Source organism: Pimephales promelas, chromosome 16 (assembly GCF_988280905.1).
Source record: "Pimephales promelas chromosome 16, fPimPro1.hap1.1, whole genome shotgun sequence".
Lineage (NCBI taxonomy): Eukaryota > Metazoa > Chordata > Actinopteri > Cypriniformes > Leuciscidae > Pimephales > Pimephales promelas.
In genome coordinates, this window is record NC_142784.1 from 8,979,926 (window position 1) to 8,997,997 (window position 18,072).

General features: G+C 37.2%; 1 protein-coding gene across 2 annotated transcripts in view; it reads left to right on the forward strand.

Annotated features, from left to right (window-relative positions):
• atg16l2 (autophagy related 16 like 2) overlaps window positions 1-18,072 on the forward strand; it is a 50,229-nt gene continuing 32,157 nt past the window's right edge. The window contains exons 1-11 of one of the 2 annotated variants that reach the window (XM_039666419.2): window positions 1-320; window positions 1,371-1,440; window positions 1,730-1,790; window positions 2,269-2,342; window positions 4,396-4,647; window positions 9,894-9,959; window positions 10,218-10,307; window positions 10,406-10,459; window positions 13,790-13,895; window positions 16,140-16,245; window positions 16,743-16,813. In XM_039666419.2, coding sequence (XP_039522353.2) covers window positions 185-320; window positions 1,371-1,440; window positions 1,730-1,790; window positions 2,269-2,342; window positions 4,396-4,647; window positions 9,894-9,959; window positions 10,218-10,307; window positions 10,406-10,459; window positions 13,790-13,895; window positions 16,140-16,245; window positions 16,743-16,813 — 1,086 coding nt within the window. In that variant the 5' untranslated portion in view covers window positions 1-184. The remainder of the gene's footprint in view (window positions 321-1,370; window positions 1,441-1,729; window positions 1,791-2,268; window positions 2,343-4,395; window positions 4,648-9,893; window positions 9,960-10,217; window positions 10,308-10,405; window positions 10,460-13,789; window positions 13,896-16,139; window positions 16,246-16,742; window positions 16,814-18,072) is intronic. The other variant, XM_089120956.1, reaches the window with a different exon arrangement.

Sequence of the window (18,072 nt, forward strand, 5' to 3'; positions counted from 1 at the left end):
CACACACAGACACTGAAGTGACGCGTTGCGTCTCAACGCGCACAGCTGCCGCGCCGCTTTCTGACACTTTCCTGTCAGTTCGCTTTATAAGACTGGAAAAACAAACTTATAAGTTTCAGATGACGGCGCGTAAACATATGTACTATGTCTAAGAATTTAGGTTGTTGTTGTACTATTATTATTTATGATCATGTCTGCGTTGGAGCGCGCGACAAACTCTGAACTTAAACAGAGCGAAACATGGAAGCGACACATTATTAGACAGCTGAAACATCGCAACAGGACACAGACCAGCGTCTTCCAGGACATTATTGACTCGTGTAAGCTTTATTAATATCAGTTAACTTATTAAAGCATGCTATGAGAAGGAAGAAACTTGTTTTCGATGCTATATAAGTTTGTATATCACGCCTTTATGGTTGATTAAATTGATTTAATTTGAAATAAAATTAGGAAATTATAACAATTTAATACAGTTAATTATGTATTATACACAAAATACGAAATAGTTCAAATACAACATGTTTTATGTTATTGTAATTTGTTTATGTTATGTTCATACGTTTTTTAAATGCTGTTATATATATATATATATATATATATATATATATATATATATATATGGTATTTAAAAACAGCATTTTAAAAAAGTGTAATACATGTATTATATATATATATATATATATATATATATATATATATATATATATATATATATATATATATGAAGAGTTCAGATGCAAAAGCCTCTAAATGCCATTTGAAATTTTCTTCTTTAATGATGATTTTTATCAAACTTGTATATTTAAGTTCAGTATTTTCACTTAAATAACAATTAATAGGTAATTATCATTGCCATTTAAGTGAAATTACTGAACTTAAATATACAAGCTTGACAAAAATTATCATTCTAGAAGAAAATTTCAAATGGCACTTAGAGGCTTTTGCATCTGAACTCTTCATATATATATAGTTCTATAATGTATATATTTAATTAAATATTGGATGTATGCTATATTTATTCATTAGGTTTTATTTTAGAATTTAACCTATAACATAGTTATAATACAGTTATATGAAATTTCCCCCATGCTCCATTTTTATGAACCTTTATTTGGATCTAAGAACAGGTGACTAGCTAAAGGTCTAATTTGCATATCTTGAGAATAACACTGATACAAAGGAGATTCAGAGTTGTGCGAGTTCTCATTCATTCTGTGAATCTTGACACTTGGGTGCAAATGAAAAATCTCATTAACAAACACACTTGGAGCGCATGCAAACACCAGCTAGCCTCTTTTCAAACAAATATTAAGATGATGGTCCAGAAGTATGTTTACAAGTCGTTTATCTTATTGTTCTTCTTCTAGATCACAGTTTGCTGGAGAAGTCCAAGCAAAGAGCCTTCATAACCAAAGGCATTCTGGGATCAGGGTCAAGGTAACCTTTACTCTCAGTCATAATGTGCGACTGTAAAAAAAGTGACCCGTAAAATATAATTCGTTGGAGTAACCATTTGATGCAGTCATATTAAATAATATTTTTGACACAAATAAAACTACCACATATCTACATGCGATTGTGAAATCATGGATTTCCTCTAATTTCCCCCCCAATTATGTCTTTTTAAAATGCAGTTGTCGACATAACATAGCATTAGCATGTATTCATTGGAGTGCCATATAAATCCCGCTCTTGATTTCTAAATGCTGTTTTTCGGCCCCTGCAGGCCCTCGGCGGTCCCCTCATCGGAAGATTCACTGACGTCTCTAAAGACGACCACCGGTGAGGTATGAGATGGAAAAAACACAGTCAGCCTCTCTCATAATTTCCAATAAACCTTGAATGTTATGGCACAAGTTGCGACCTGTTCCTCTAAACAGGTTTACAAGTTTCCCGCTGTTATCATGCCATCAAACCTATACAAGCGAGCCGAAGATCCTCCTGAACTGATGGCTTCACGCCTGTAAATGCAAAGCATGTAGTCAAAGCATATTAGTCTCACATAAATGTGAACATTACTTTTCACTTGTTAGTCTGAGAAGTGAGCACAACCAGTTCTTACATCTAATCTCGCTGTCCTAAGATCAGCGGCAACATTTTTGCGAAAGCATGTGATAAAACCTGCTGCGTATCTACACACAAGTCCTCTCCCCTTTAAACTCCTTTAAACGTATTAATATAGTAAAGAAGTGAGTTTCCCTTCATGGCTTTTTCCACCCCTCTGAAATATGTTTTTTGGCTTTCCACTTGTTTTTGTTCTCGCAGCTTGCATACCAAGTGGTGGAACTGCAGCAGCGACTCCAGATGAAGGAAGCGACACTGGATGAACAACATACCAAGTAAACCTCCTTATTCTAGACCTCAAAAACACACTAAAGCTTGTTAGCATATGTATTCTTTGAATTACGTTGGAGTGCCATAGAAATAACATTCTCATTCTCATCTCACCAGCCTTTAAATTTGTCACGTTCCACAAATAGGGCACAATTGTGACTTTAAAGGGTTAGAGGCATTTAAAAATTTAAGATAAATGAATATACAATAAAGCACATCAAATGCATGGCCCACATTTATGACTGTGTCAATATGGGCACATAATTATATAAAACACAATTGTCACATACCATTTTCAAACCATTTACACTAGTTACCTGTAACAAATAAATGTATTAAACAAATAATTTGATTTGATTTATATGAACGTATTGTGCTATTATGTTATGAAATAACTACAAATCAACATTTAGACTACAAGTCTCAACCCTGCTTGCCACTACAGGTTTATTTAAATCGCATTATATACACACACTGTATATATCTACGGAGGTGTTATGCATTTGAAGAAAAAAAATTTACTCTGTTTTTCTGAATTAATGAGTTAATTTTTCATGAGAAAAATTTTTTTTTGCTCTGTTTTTCTGAATTAACGAGTTAATTTTTCATGAGAATTTTTTTTTGCTCTGTTTTTCTGAATTAATGAGTTAATGAGTTAATTTTTCATGAGAAAAAAAGTTTTTCTCTGTTTTTCTGAATTAATGAGTTAATTTTTCATGAGAAAATATTTTTTTCTCGTGTTTTTCTGAATTAATGAGTTAATTTTTTGTGAGAAAAAAAGTTTTTTGCTCTGTTTTTCTGAATTAACTCGTTAATTCAGAAAAACAGAGCAAAAAAAAAAATCCATGAAAAATTAACTCGTTAATTCAGAAAAACAGAGCAAAAAAAAAATAAATCCATGAAAAATTAACTCATTAATTCAGAAAAACAGAGCAAAATATTTTTTTTTTCTCATGAAAAATTAACTCATTAATTCAGAAAAACAGAGCAAAAAAAAAAAAAAATTCCATGAAAAATTAACTCGTTAATTCAGAAAAACAGAGCAAAAACTTTTTTCTCATGAAAAATTAACTCATTAATTCAGAAAAACAGAGCAAATTTTTATTTTCTCATTTAAAATTAACTCGTTAATTCAGAAAAAACAGAGTAGATTTTTTTTTTCTTCAAGTCAATGCAATACGCCTCCGTATATATCAGAAGTTTGGAAGCATTATTTTTTTATGTTTTTGAAAAAATAATATTGTGATATTATTACTATTTAATAATTGATGTTTTTCTATTTTAATATACTAATAACAATCATTTATATCTGCTGATTTATTATCAATATTGGAAACAGTTGTGCTGCTTAATATTTGTTTTGAATCTGTGATGCTTTTTTACGGGATTCATTGACGAATAAAAGATGAAAACTGCAGTATTTATTCAAAATTTTCTCTTTTTCAAACTTTTGATGATAAAAAAAAAACATGCATATGTATTTATATATACAAAAAATATCCCCACATCATCACACACCTTCCACCACACCTAGAGATTGGCATGGGGTACTTTCCATAAGATCATCTTTCAATGTAAATCAAACCAGCTATTAGGCTAACTGAAGTAAAACCATGCCAATCTCTAGGTGTGGTGGAAGGTGTGTGATGATGTGCGGATATTTTAATTCCAAAGGCCAAGGGAACTTTATCAGGATGCATATTATCCTGGATCTTTTAAATTTAACATAGGGTTGTCCTGACTTATGCGCCCTGTATTTTAAGGAAAAACATTTATTTATTTATGATACATTATTCATTCACACAAAAAAAATTTGTGTCCTTAAAGGTTGGAGTTTTCCTCATTTTTCTAATTAAGGCATTAAGATCAATATCCAAACGATGATTTTTTTATTCCTCTTTTTAGGCAACTTTAGCATTGGGGGCAAACACTTATTCACACCACTGTAATTTGCTATTTAGTTTGACCTCCCATGTCTTTATAGACACTTTGTTGAAAAAAATTGTATTGGAAAGTGGAACCACTTTATCATACATCTTGTTTTGTGTTTCAAATAAGGCTGAATGAGGTCCAAAAGCATCTCAGTGTTCTGGCTTCAGTGCACGGTGAGCTTCAGGAGCGCGTGGCTGAGGTGCAGACTGGAAACCGACTCCTGAAACAAACCTATGATTCTCTGCTGGAGCAGCACCAGGACACGGAGAGGACGTACCGACAGGAGAAACTCCACAGCGCCGAGATCCTGGAGAACATGATCCAGATAAAACAGCAGGCTGCGGCCCGCATGAACCATCGGAACGAGAAGAGAGTGAGGTCAGAGGGGGGATGGGCGCATGTTAGAGGGTTACACACAACAATTATACATAGCAATAATCTCTTGAAGGTGAAACATGTGATTACTGCGCTATTAGAGTCAACAATGAGAAAAGCAAAAAATGCACTCTCCTCTTCTTATTGGTGCCATTGGATTTAATGGGATTGTTCCAGTGGAGGTTCTACTTTGAATTACACCCAGGGCGAGACCCCCTTCGAGCGCCCCCCTGAAAAAAAAAAATACTTTGCATATTATACTGTAAAAACTCTAATAATTAAAGTTGATTTTAGTTGATCATTATGAAAAGTAGTGACCAAAATGATCACAGAATCTTGTTTAAAAAGCCTAATAAACAGTGTCAATTCACCAAGTTAATAACATTAAAGATTTGTTTTAAAGGAGTGTCTTTCATCTTACCTACTAAACTTTAAAAAAGGTTAACACAAAAAAGGTTTTATATAAAGATAAACCTCATATTTCAGCATTTAAATCCTCTCTATAAAAAGAATGAGTCAATAAAGATACATTCCTGACATTTATAATGCACAGCTTATCTTTTATTATTAATAGTAAAATTTGTACCAGTTTTCCCATGGCTGTCGTTGCTATAGAACCATGCACTCATTACACTGCGCTCTCCAATGACAAAGAAGTTTTAGTAGCTAATGTATTTCCACTACAGAAAAACGCTTGCTGAAGTTCTGCTAAAAGATTTATTTACGGAGAAGAGAAAAAAACACCCAAGTGTTTGGGTGCACGTGCACTCCCATACATTTTTTTTAACTGCTCGTGCCGCCCCCCATGTGACATGAAGAAATTCCGCCCCGGGCGACTGCTCGGTTCGCCCGTGCCTAGAACCGCTACTGGATTGTTCATTCCTTACACTAAAAATCTTTCATCATCAAGCCTGTATGACTTACTTTCTTCTGTGGAACCAATATTTTTGAAAAATATCTTACTGGGTAACCCCATTGACATTTATTGAATGGGCAAAACATGATTTAAAAATATCTGCTTTTGTGTTTGCACAAGAAAGTCAGTAATACGGGTTCGGAATGACCTGTTGGTGAGTAAATGATGGCATCATTTTAATACATTTACATGCATCCAATGTCAAAAACACTTTACTTTCCTCATAATATATTACAGCATCAACTCTTTTCTCTCGGGGTCTGAAATAGTTTGATCAAGGATTCGGTCTCTCTAAACTCTCCTTTCCTCCTGTACTCTGATTGGTCAGATGACCCAGTCTGTTGTGATTGGTCTACTCTGCTCTGATTGGTCAGATGGCCAGTTTGTTGTGATTGGTCTACTCTGCTCTGATTGGTCATGTGGCCAGTCTGTTGTGATTGGTCTACTCTGCTCTGATTGGTCAGATGGCCCAGTCTGTTGTGATTGGTCTACTCGGCTCTGATTGGTCAGATGATTCAGTCTATTGTGATTGGTCTACTCTGCTCTGATTGGTCAGATGGCCCAGTCTATTGTGACTGGTCTACTCTGCTCTGATTGGTCAGATGACCCAGTCTGTTGTGATTGGTCTACTCTGCTCTGATTGGTCAGATGACCCAGTCTGTTGTGATTGGTCTACTCTGCTCTGATTGGTCAGGTGGCCAGTCTGTTGTGATTGGTCTACTCTGCTCTGATTGGTCAGATGACCCAGTCTGTTGTGATTGGTCTACTCTGCTCTGATTGTTCAGATGGCCCAGTCTGTTGTGATTGGTCTACTCTGCTCTGATTGTTCAGATGGCCCAGTCTGTTGTGATTGGTCTACTCTGCTCTGATTGGTCAGATGGCCAGTTTGTTGTGATTGGTCTACTCTGCTCTGATTGGTCATGTGGCCAGTCTGTTGTGATTGGTCTACTCTGCTCTGATTGTTCAGATGGCCCAGTCTGTTGTGATTGGTCTACTCTGCTCTGATTGGTCAGATGACCCAGTCTGTTGTGATTGGTCTACTCTGCTCTGATTGGTCAGATGGCCAGTCTGTCGTGATTGGTCTACTCTGCTCTGATTGGTCAGATGACCCAGTCTGTTGTGATTGGTCTACTCTGCTCTGATTGGTCAGGTGGCCAGTCTGTTGTGATTGGTCTACTCTGCTCTGATTGGTCAGATGGCCAGTTTGTTGTGATTGCTCTACTCTGCTCTGATTGGTCATGTGGCCAGTCTGTTGTGATTGGTCTACTCTGCTCTGATTGGTCAGATGGCCAGTCTGTCGTGATTGGTCTACTCTGCTCTGATTGGTCAGATGACCCAGTCTGTTGTGATTGGTCTACTCTGCTCTGATTGGTCAGGTGGCCAGTCTGTTGTGATTGGTCTACTCTGCTCTGATTGGTCAGATGGCCCAGTCTGTTGTGATTGGTCTACTCTGCTCTGATTGTTCAGATGGCCCAGTCTGTTGTGATTGGTCTACTCTGCTCTGATTGGTCAGATGGCCAGTTTGTTGTGATTGGTCTACTCTGCTCTGATTGGTCATGTGGCCAGTCTGTTGTGATTGGTCTACTCTGCTCTGATTGTTCAGATGGCCCAGTCTGTTGTGATTGGTCTACTCTGCTCTGATTGGTCAGATGACCCAGTCTGTTGTGATTGGTCTACTCTGCTCTGATTGGTCAGATGGCCAGTCTGTCGTGATTGGTCTACTCTGCTCTGATTGGTCAGGTGGCCAGTCTGTTGTGATTGGTCTACTCTGCTCTGATTGTTCAGATGGCCCAGTCTGTTGTGATTGGTCTACTCTGCTCTGATTGTTCAGATGGCCCAGTCTGTTGTGATTGGTCTACTCTGCTCTGATTGGTCAGATGGCCAGTTTGTTGTGATTGGTCTACTCTGCTCTGATTGGTCATGTGGCCAGTCTGTTGTGATTGGTCTACTCTGCTCTGATTGTTCAGATGGCCCAGTCTGCTGTGATTGGTCTACTCTGCTCTGATTTGTCAGATGACCCAGTCTGTTGTGATTGGTCTACTCTGCTCTGATTGTTCAGATGGCCCAGTCTGTTGTGATTGGTCTACTCTGCTCTGATTGTTCAGATGGCCCAGTCTGTTGTGATTGGTCTACTCTGCTCTGATTGGTCAGATGGCCAGTTTGTTGTGATTGGTCTACTCTGCTCTGATTGGTCATGTGGCCAGTCTGTTGTGATTGGTCTACTCTGCTCTGATTGTTCAGATGGCCCAGTCTGTTGTGATTGGTCTACTCTGCTCTGATTGGTCAGATGACCCAGTCTGTTGTGATTGGTCTACTCTGCTCTGATTGGTCAGATGGCCAGTCTGTCGTGATTGGTCTACTCTGCTCTGATTGGTCAGATGACCCAGTCTGTTGTGATTGGTCTACTCTGCTCTGATTGGTCAGGTGGCCAGTCTGTTGTGATTGGTCTACTCTGCTCTGATTGTTCAGATGGCCCAGTCTGTTGTGATTGGTCTACTCTGCTCTGATTGGTCAGATGGCCAGTTTGTTGTGATTGGTCTACTCTGCTCTGATTGGTCATGTGGCCAGTCTGTTGTGATTGGTCTACTCTGCTCTGATTGGTCAGATGGCCAGTCTGTCGTGATTGGTCTACTCTGCTCTGATTGGTCAGATGACCCAGTCTGTTGTGATTGGTCTACTCTGCTCTGATTGGTCAGGTGGCCAGTCTGTTGTGATTGGTCTACTCTGCTCTGATTGGTCAGATGGCCAGTCTGTCGTGATTGGTCTACTCTGCTCTGATTGGTCAGATGACCCAGTCTGTTGTGATTGGTCTACTCTGCTCTGATTGGTCAGGTGGCCAGTCTGTTGTGATTGGTCTACTCTGCTCTGATTGATCAGATGACCCAGTCTATTGTGAATGGTTAACTCTACTCTGATTGGTCAGATGGCCCAGTCTGTTGTGATTGGTCAGATGGCCAGTCTGTCGTGATTGGTCTACTCTGCTCTGATTGGTCAGGTGGCCAGTTTGTTGTGATTGGTCTACTCTGCTCTGATTGGTCAGGTGGCCAGTTTGTTGTGATTGGTCTACTCTGCTCTGATTGGTCAGGTGGCCAGTCTGTTGTGATTGGTCTACTCTGCTCTGATTGGTCAGATGGCCAGTCTGTCGTGATTGGTCTACTCTGCTCTGATTGGTCAGATGACCCAGTCTGTTGTGATTGGTCTACTCTGCTCTGATTGGTCAGGTGGCCAGTCTGTTGTGATTGGTCTACTCTGCTCTGATTGGTCAGATGACCCAGTCTGTTGTGATTGGTCTACTCTGCTCTGATTGTGATTGGTCTACTCTGCTCTGATTGGTCAGGTGGCCAGTCTGTTGTGATTGGTCTACTCTGCACTGATTGGTCAGATGACCCAGTCTGTTGTGATTGGTCTACTCTGCTCTGATTGGTCAGATGATTCAGTCTGTTGTGATTGGTCTACTCTGCTCTGATTGGTCAGATGGTCAGTCTGTCTTGATTGGTCTACTCTGCTCTGATTGGTCAGATGATTCAGTCTGTTGTGATTGGTCTTCTCTGCTCTGATTGGTCAGATGGCCAAGTCATTACCACATCTGAATTTCAGATCTTCCTCAGGGATTGGACACACAGTGATAAGAAAAGTAACGATGGCTCCAATTTCACCATATCAATTCCAGTCTTCTAACAACTCAATAACTCCATTTATTGTGCACTTTGATCTTTTACAACTTTTATAACTTTTACACTTCACACAACATGAAATGTTAAATCCAAAATAGCACAAGATTGAGACTTCAGTGCCTAGTTTTACAGAATAGCTTAAGCCTAGTCCCAGACTAAAATGCATGTTTGAGCTGTCTTAACTGAAAGCAACTTGCACTGACACACCTCAAAATATGCCAATGCCATTGCTTTGTCTCAAAATGCAAACCAATAATCTGTTTTTTTCTAAGGCTTATGAAACAAAAAGCTATTTAACAGCCTTTGTCTGTGAATATGTTACAATGTGGGGGAGCTAGAGATACTACATTCTTTAAAGTGTCCAAATAAGTTTTGATCTGTCAGCAAGAAATAAGCGACACCGAGGCCATGTCATACAACATTTGAAACATTACTTGTTAAAATCCAATAGCTTAGAAGATGGTTAATGTAGTTAATGAATGGGTGTTTTGTTAAACAAAGGGCATAATTCAAAGTCCACTGAGCACATTCTCTCAGCTGCTGTGCTTTTCTGCTGGCAGCTTGTTTGTATGTTCCCTTTTCCTAAATCTTGAGAGCGAATTTTGCCCATTCCATAAACACCACATCCTTTCTTGATCACATTTCCTCTTCTTTCTTAGAGCCAGAGAGGCCAGTATTCACAAAGAGCTTCAGATGGCTGCCAGTAAGAATGTGAAAATAAACGAGTAAGTAACAACTGTATAAAGTGAAACTGACACCTCGACATGTCGATCCAAAAGCCTTAGAACGTTTTTTCTTCTGTCGAGCACAAAAGGAGAAATGTTAAAGAATGCGTTGTCATTTATGTATTTGTGTTTTGGTTTGGAATGACATGAGGGTGAATAAATGATTTTTAGATAAACTAATCCTTTAACAACATTCATCATGAATTGTTTGTTTTTATTCTGAGAGTTTTCATTAATGGTTTTGCTTTGTTTTGTCAGAGAGTCTGGAAATACGTCACCCTCCGAACCATCATCCCCCAAATGTGAAACTGCGGAGAGAGTCCAGAGATCACATGGACCACTTTTCAGGTAACAGCAGTGGCATTTACGCATCATTATTACAGTGATTTCTTGATCTTCCATCTCAGAGTTCTTCAGATTGTCCAGAATTGTACATTTTCCCTCAGGTCTGCTTCAGCTACGTCCCCCCGCATCATCAGCTCCATCAGAGGACTCTTTGAGTAAGTTTTTAGTAAAAGCCCTTAAAGCGCTGATATATCACTGTGTGTAGCGTAAGTTGGGAGTGTTACGTTTAAAAGTAACGTATTTATTTAGTCAGGAGACAAACTAAGGAAGTTAGTGTAAAAACAAAAGGCTTCAGACAAACATATACACAGAACACATAGATAAATACTAAAAATAGTAGTAAAATATAGCAGTAATATTTAAAACAGAAAAAAAATTATGCAGATCAGAACATACATAAAACACAATTTTGCCAAAAGTAAATTCCATAGCTGAATATGATTTTTTGGTAACACTTTAGAATACGGTTCCTTCGTTAATGAATAACTACACAAGAACCAATGAGTGACACAATATTAACAATCTAGTAACTACTATTAACTAACAAGAAACTCTGATTAACGAACTAGTAAGTAATAGCGCACAGACGAAAGTGTTACTAGATACTTCTGTGGGAATTACTAATTATTTGGATCCGTATTATAAAGTGAAGATCATTGGAACTAACTAGTAATGACTCAAGTGTTACTACATGATCTAGTCATGATTTGTGCAAACGTTTGAGATTTTTGGTGAACTTTAATATACTTTTAGAAAATGTCTTTAGTAACACTTGAGTAATTACTAGTTAGTTTCAATGATCTTCACTTTATAATACGAATCCAAATAATTAGTAATTCCCACAGAAGTATCTAGTAACACTTTCATCTGTGAGCTATTACTTACTAATTCGTTAATAAGAATTTCTTTTAGTTAATAGTAGTTACTAGATTGTTAATAAACTTTTTTAGTAGTTCTCTGGGAAGTATTAAAAAAATAGTAGTTATTGATTAGTTAATATTGAACTACGACTTTCGTCTGTGCGCTATTACTTACTAGTTCGTTAATCAGAGTTTCTTGTTAGTTAATAATAGTTACTAGATTGTAAATATTGTGTTACTCATTAGTTCTTGTGTAGGTATTCATTAACGAAGGAACCGTATTCTAAAGTGTTACCGATTTTTTTATTACGCGTAGCATAAAAATCACACAAAAAATCAATGCCTGGAAAGTTAACCTGAACTTAAAATATGTAAATATATAAATATGGTTTGAATAAACTCCTAAAACTAGTTTCAACATCTTGATCATAGACACCTGCAGCATGTGATCACACCACTTGGCAACTGATGCTGATATGATAAACCAATCTGAAAGATTGAAATTGAATAAACACAATAATATTTGAACATTATATAGAAACATTATTATTATGCTTTGCAGTAATTATCCCGCCTTCACACGCTATCAGAAATGTCCTACTTCCCACTCCTGAAGTCGTGATTAATGCATTAATTAATTTACGTGTTATGGTAATTATGGTGGAATGCCAAATATGCACATGAACGTTTTAATGCACGAATGGCCGAGATGAGATAACCTTTGACCTTTTCAAAATGGCGGAGAGCAACGCGAAAGTCGTGATTGGTAAAAATATGTACTAATTATGATATTAATTATATACAGCATATTATTTGCCGTTTGAGTTTTGATGAATCATAGCAGATAACTTAAGCATCTAAAATAGTTTTAGGTAAATAACAGGTCTGGATTTCCATCTTTTTACCACATTACGACAACAAACGCACTTGAAAACGCAACACACTGGTAAATCCCAGTTCACAAGTGGAAAATGTCAAATTTTCCATAGCACGTGAAGGCACCATAAGAGCTCGTCATATTCAAGTGCTTTGTTGTCGGAAATAAATACACGTTTTTTTTCTTGCTTATTTATTAGGGAAATCTTATAAAAGCCAAAGCGAATGAAGATATTTAATTTGTAATAAAAATGTAGCATCCCATTTGTTGACAACCACATAAACATTCACTCCACTATCTATCTAGTCAGCTTCAACCAATCTGGAATTTCGGTCAAACACAGGCCATTTTCATTGTGTATAAAAGTTCATTCAAATGATTATTCAAATGTGTAAATGTGCACTACTATAATGACAAGACAAGGCAATGTAGCTGTTGCGTTCCCAGTGGCAGAAGAGCTGCTGCGTGACTGGAGTTAATAGTAGAAACTGCATGAAAGCGAGTAAAACAAACGATTATCAGTTTAAACTAAAAGTTGGACTTACAACTTACCAAAGATCCAGTGATTCGTGGATACTGACAAGCATTACGAATCGTGTCTCTTGACCTTTACATATGCCTGATTTCGACTCTGTGGAAATACATAATTTGCTTGTGAACGCTTTATATAAATACAATATAGGTAGGTCTAAATCCTCATATCAATGTTATATATACACTCGCCTAAAGGATTATTAGGAACACCATACTAATACTGTGTTCGATCCCCTTTCGCCTTCAGAACTGCCTTAATTCTACGTGGCATTGATTCAACAAGGAGCTGAAAGCATTCTTTAGAAATGTTGGCCCATATTGACAGGATAGAATCTTGCAGTTGATGGAGATTTGTGGGATGCACATCCAGGGTCCACCACATCCCAGAGATGCTCTATTGGGTTGAGATCTGGTGACTGTGGGGGGCACTCCATTACATAATCTCCACTGACCAATGATTGTTCAAAGGTCCTTACCATACTCTCGAATGAACTCCAAATGAACGTTTTTGGCCAGATTTAGTTCAAAAGTGATTACGAAACACATGGTACTTGTAATGCGTTACCCTCAACCAGTGTTGTAGTACTCGAGACTCGGACTCGTCTCGGACTCGGTCTCGAGACCATATTTTAATGGTCTTGGTCTTGTCATGGACTCGTGTCCATTTGGACTCGGAATTGACTCGTACTCGAACATTTTTTTTTTTAGGACTCGGAATTATTCCCGAGTCCACTCCAGTTCAATTAAAAATATTTTTCATGATTATTAATGTATGTTAATAAAATATTTCTTTAAATTGATTGACACGCCCAGTGATTGGTGATTTTCTAGTGCGCAACTGCGCATGACAAATTGTAATAAAATTACTTTTAACACCACCTACTATGTGGCCTTTTTACCCTAAACTGATCATATTTTTTAAACTCTAAGAAAAAAAATTAAAAAAAAAAAGATTTCTCTAAGTAAATAAAAGTAAATTAGGTAATCAACCCTCACTGGTCTCGGTCTCGACTCGGACTCGACCGTCTCTGGTCTCGGACTCGACTCTCTATGGACTCGGTCTTGACTCGGACTCGACTCTCTCTGGTCTCGGTGTCGACTCGGACTCGAGTGAGGTGGTCTCGACTACAACACTGTAGCTCAGTTTTACTGTACATATAAGATGTGCTACTCTTCAGTATTATTGATCATTCTTGTGTTGTTTGTGTGTCCAGGAGGAAGATCAGAGGTAAATCAGTCTGCAGGTCAGAAGAGGATCTCTTTATCCCATTAGGAGTCTGTCTGGTTGCCAGAGTCCCAACCAAGGCAATTCATACACTGGTGCGTGTTACCGTTTACAACATCATCAACAACAAATCATCTCTCACATACGTTGTGCTGTTATATTACATGTTGATATTGTGGTCCTGTTGGGCTGTGAAACAAGTAGAAACCTATATAACCTTGTTAAAATGATAAGGAAACAGTTGTGTGGATCAATCTTGTGGTTCTTAAAGGGGTCGTAGCATGTAAGGGATGATATTTTACAAGCACGTAGTGGTAGCTGGGTGTCTGTGGAACAAAGCGTCTGTGTGTCGCTGTGAAACAGTGTCTTTCTGTGGGACACTGCAGCTCTGTCATGTGCAGACGGCCATTTTCATTTGAATAGCTGACAGCAGGAACCAGCCCTAGTTGTGGCATGGAGAGGAGTTTCCACTTCCTTAAATGGACATGTGTCAATTACTCATTTGCATTTCCTGTTGATCTTTTGGTTGTTGGCACGTAAGGGCTAAATACCATTTCCTGTCGTTTCATCATTTTTTTTTTCATCAAGAAATGTTGTATTCTCGATGGCAAAATATTGCAGTGCTCATCGCCCGCTGTTTTAGTTCCCCCTTGACTGTGTAACGTATGTAAATACACTGCTTGTTGTTATCATTTTCACACCTTAGCAGTTTCTTCCCCTTCTTAAGTTTCACATAAGTGACTGTTTGAATATAACATTGAGCATGACTGCTATTTTTATTACTTGTGCTGTGGTAAAAACAGAAGTTCCTTCAAATCAGACACATGGGGATGCATACCTAAAACAAAAAGGACCATTGTTGTACCTTTGGTATTTGGACATGTACCATGTTAAAAATGTTTTTGTTTTTTTTTAACAACAAGATTACACCTTGAGGTGGCATGTAAACCCCATGTTATATGCATACTGTAATCATGTTCTTGCAACATTAATAAGCTTCTGACATCCGACACCATACGGTTTGACTCATTTTTCATACAATAATTTGCCTGTCCAGCCTGAAAGCGGTGGGCTTCTCAGGCTTACCGGTCAAAAGTTTATCATTTTTTGGTTTGTTTTTTGGAATTTTAATGTTTTTTTTTTTAAAGAAGTCTATTAAGCTCACGAAGGCTGCCTTTATTTGATCAAAAATACAGAAAAAACAGTAGTATTGTGAAAAATAATAAAAATTTAAAATTAGTGCTTTCTATCTGAAATATATATATATATATATATATATATATATATATATATATATATATATATGAAGAGTTCAGATGTAAAAGCCTCTAAATGCCATTTGAAATTTTCTTCTAGAATGATCATTTTTATCAAACTTGTATATTTAAGTTCAGTTATTTCACTTAAATAACAATTAATAGGTAATTATCATTGCCATTTAAGTGAGATCACTGAACTTAAATATACAAGTTTGATAAAAATCATCATTCAAGAAGAAAATTTCAAATGGCATTTAGAGGCTTTTGCATCTGAACTCTTCATATATTCAAATAGAAAGCACTAATATATATATCCTTCAGAAATCATTCTAATATGATGATTTGTTTTTAAATTATTTTCTAAATTATTAATAATGGTTATTTGTATTATCAATGTTTTTGCTGCTTAATATGTTTGTGGGCATTGCGATACATTTTTTTCAGGATTCTTGAATTGGTGAATTGAAAAGTAAAAAAAACAGCATTTATTTGAAATAAAAATCTTTTGTAACATTATAAATGTTTTCCTGTCAATTAGGAGCAAGTAAATGCATCCATCCTTGCTGAATAAAAGTATTATTTTTATTTACCATAATTTTTTTGAATGGTTATATCTCAGTTTCTACAAAAAATATTAAGCAGCACAACCATTTTCAACAAATGTTTCATGAACAGCTAATCATCATATTAGAGTGATTTCTGAAGGATCATGTGACACTGAATATTGGAGTAATGATGAAGAAAATACAGATTTGATCACAGGAATAAATTACTTTGAAATAGAAAACAGTTATTAAACATTGTAATAAAAGTAAGGGGCATAAAAGTGTTCCGGTAGCTCAAAAAGTAGAGTATAGTGCTCTCGACGCCAAGGTCATGGGTTCAATTGCATGACAGGGTGGTTACTTGGTTGCTAGGCAGATTTGGGAATTTGCTAGGGGTGTTTTAAAAGATTATAACACTCAATGCATGAACTGATGAAATGTATACCTAAATGCAATGTTGCTCTGTATTAAAAAAAAAAGTCTAATACATGTAAATGTAAAGAATTAGAAATGAATGTATTTTTTGTGGTTTCAGGATGCTCATGAGCTGGGAATCAACGCTGTGCGGTTCAGTACCAGTTCAAACCTGTTGGCAACAGGAGGGACTGACAGAGTCATCAAACTATGGGACATTGAAGGAGGTACATCTGTTTCACTGTCAGCTTTAGACATATAGACATACAGAGTTCAGATCGATAATAAAGAACCACGAACCAAGTGATACTCAATGATTTAGTCAGTACATGTGACTGGCTGTGGCCACCAGCAGGTGTCAGCACAACATCTAAACACATTCACTTCAGACTACAAGATAAGAAGTCTTGTTTTCTGAGAAATGTATCAAATTAAGTGAGATTTCTTCTTAAAACAAGAAAAAATGTCAGTTTTTGCATTTGAATTATGATTATTTTAGATATTTGTAGACGATATTTTTATCTTATAGAGACCAGAATGCAACCCAATAAAAAAACACTCCAAGCACTTTAGTAACCACAGAGAAAAGCCCTGACAAACACCCAAATGTCAGCACATTTAGCAGTGATGTGTAGATAAACGATGATCTCATGTGATGAGCACTATTATGCAGTCAGGAGTTCCCAAGCTTGATGTAACATAGTGCAGTGTTTTGTTTACACAGGAACTCTTCAGAACAGAGGGACTTTAGATGGAAGTAATGAGGGCATCACCAGCATTGAGTTCGACCCTACGGTACAAACACACACACATAATTCTGTTTAAATTAATTATACACAGAATTTCGTCACCAGTTGGTCGCACATGCGCATTGAATTTGTTTCGCACTAATCATTTCTTCCACAAGGTGGCAACACTTGCCGGGGCTGTTGTTACTGAACAACAACAACAGACACACACACACACACTGACAAGCGCTTGTGTGAGAAGGTTTATGAGATATCTGCAACTTTAGTTTAAAAGAATACAAAGACATTTTCAGCCTTAACTTCTGGAGAAAAATAGCATAGACACTTGACAATGCTAAAACTTTCTAGAGCGCACGTCGACCGCCTTCACTCTTTAAAACGGAGTATGCTTTGAAAGGTTACACCTTCAACTATTCGTACTGTATACACTAGTGTACATGTAAAAAGAAAATAGTAAACATTGGCCATAACAAGACACTGTCTTACAAGACCACTTTACCATCACTGAAGCTGTCAGTCTTTACACAGTTTCCAGTATGAACCCTGCAGTCCAGCACAAGCTTATTCTCTACGCTTTGTTGATTATAAAGTTAGCTTTCTAGTTCGCCACACTTAGTTTTTGCAGCGATTATTTCCATGCGCATTGGGAAATAAAACATGTGTCCGATTCATAGACTGATTCAAATTCGCTCATTAGGACCGGTAGTTGCCATTAACTCATTTAAACGGACATGTCTGAGATTGGTTGCAATGCTGAACTGCCACAAATTACACAAATCAATGGAAAACTTTGACTCAGTAAGAGCAGACCTAAATTTCCCTGACCACACAAATGGTTTAACCTGATTTCAAGTAGTTTGTGATATGATTAGGGATGCACGATATATCGGCCACCATATCGGTTCAATTTACTTATCGTTATCGCCTGGATAAGAAAATTTAGCCAATACGTTAAAGCCGATAAATAATGTATTATTTTCTTCAGCTGCGACGCTTAAGATGCGCACTGTTCAACATGATGGATTTGAATTGCTTGAGTACAGTAAATTGCAACATGCAAGGCTGTCATATCCGCTTCATAAAATTATAACGAGAACGTCATTGTAATTGTGTGTTTTGGACGTGGATTTTAATGGTGAGACTACTGTTTTTGTAATCAGGTTCTCAAAAATTATATCAAAATTTGGGTTTAGATTTATCGGCCAATATATCGGTTATCGGCTTTCGAATATAAAGAATTATCGGTTATCGGTATCGGCCAAAGTTTTCATATCTCCATACCCCATTTTATTGAAACTTCTTAGG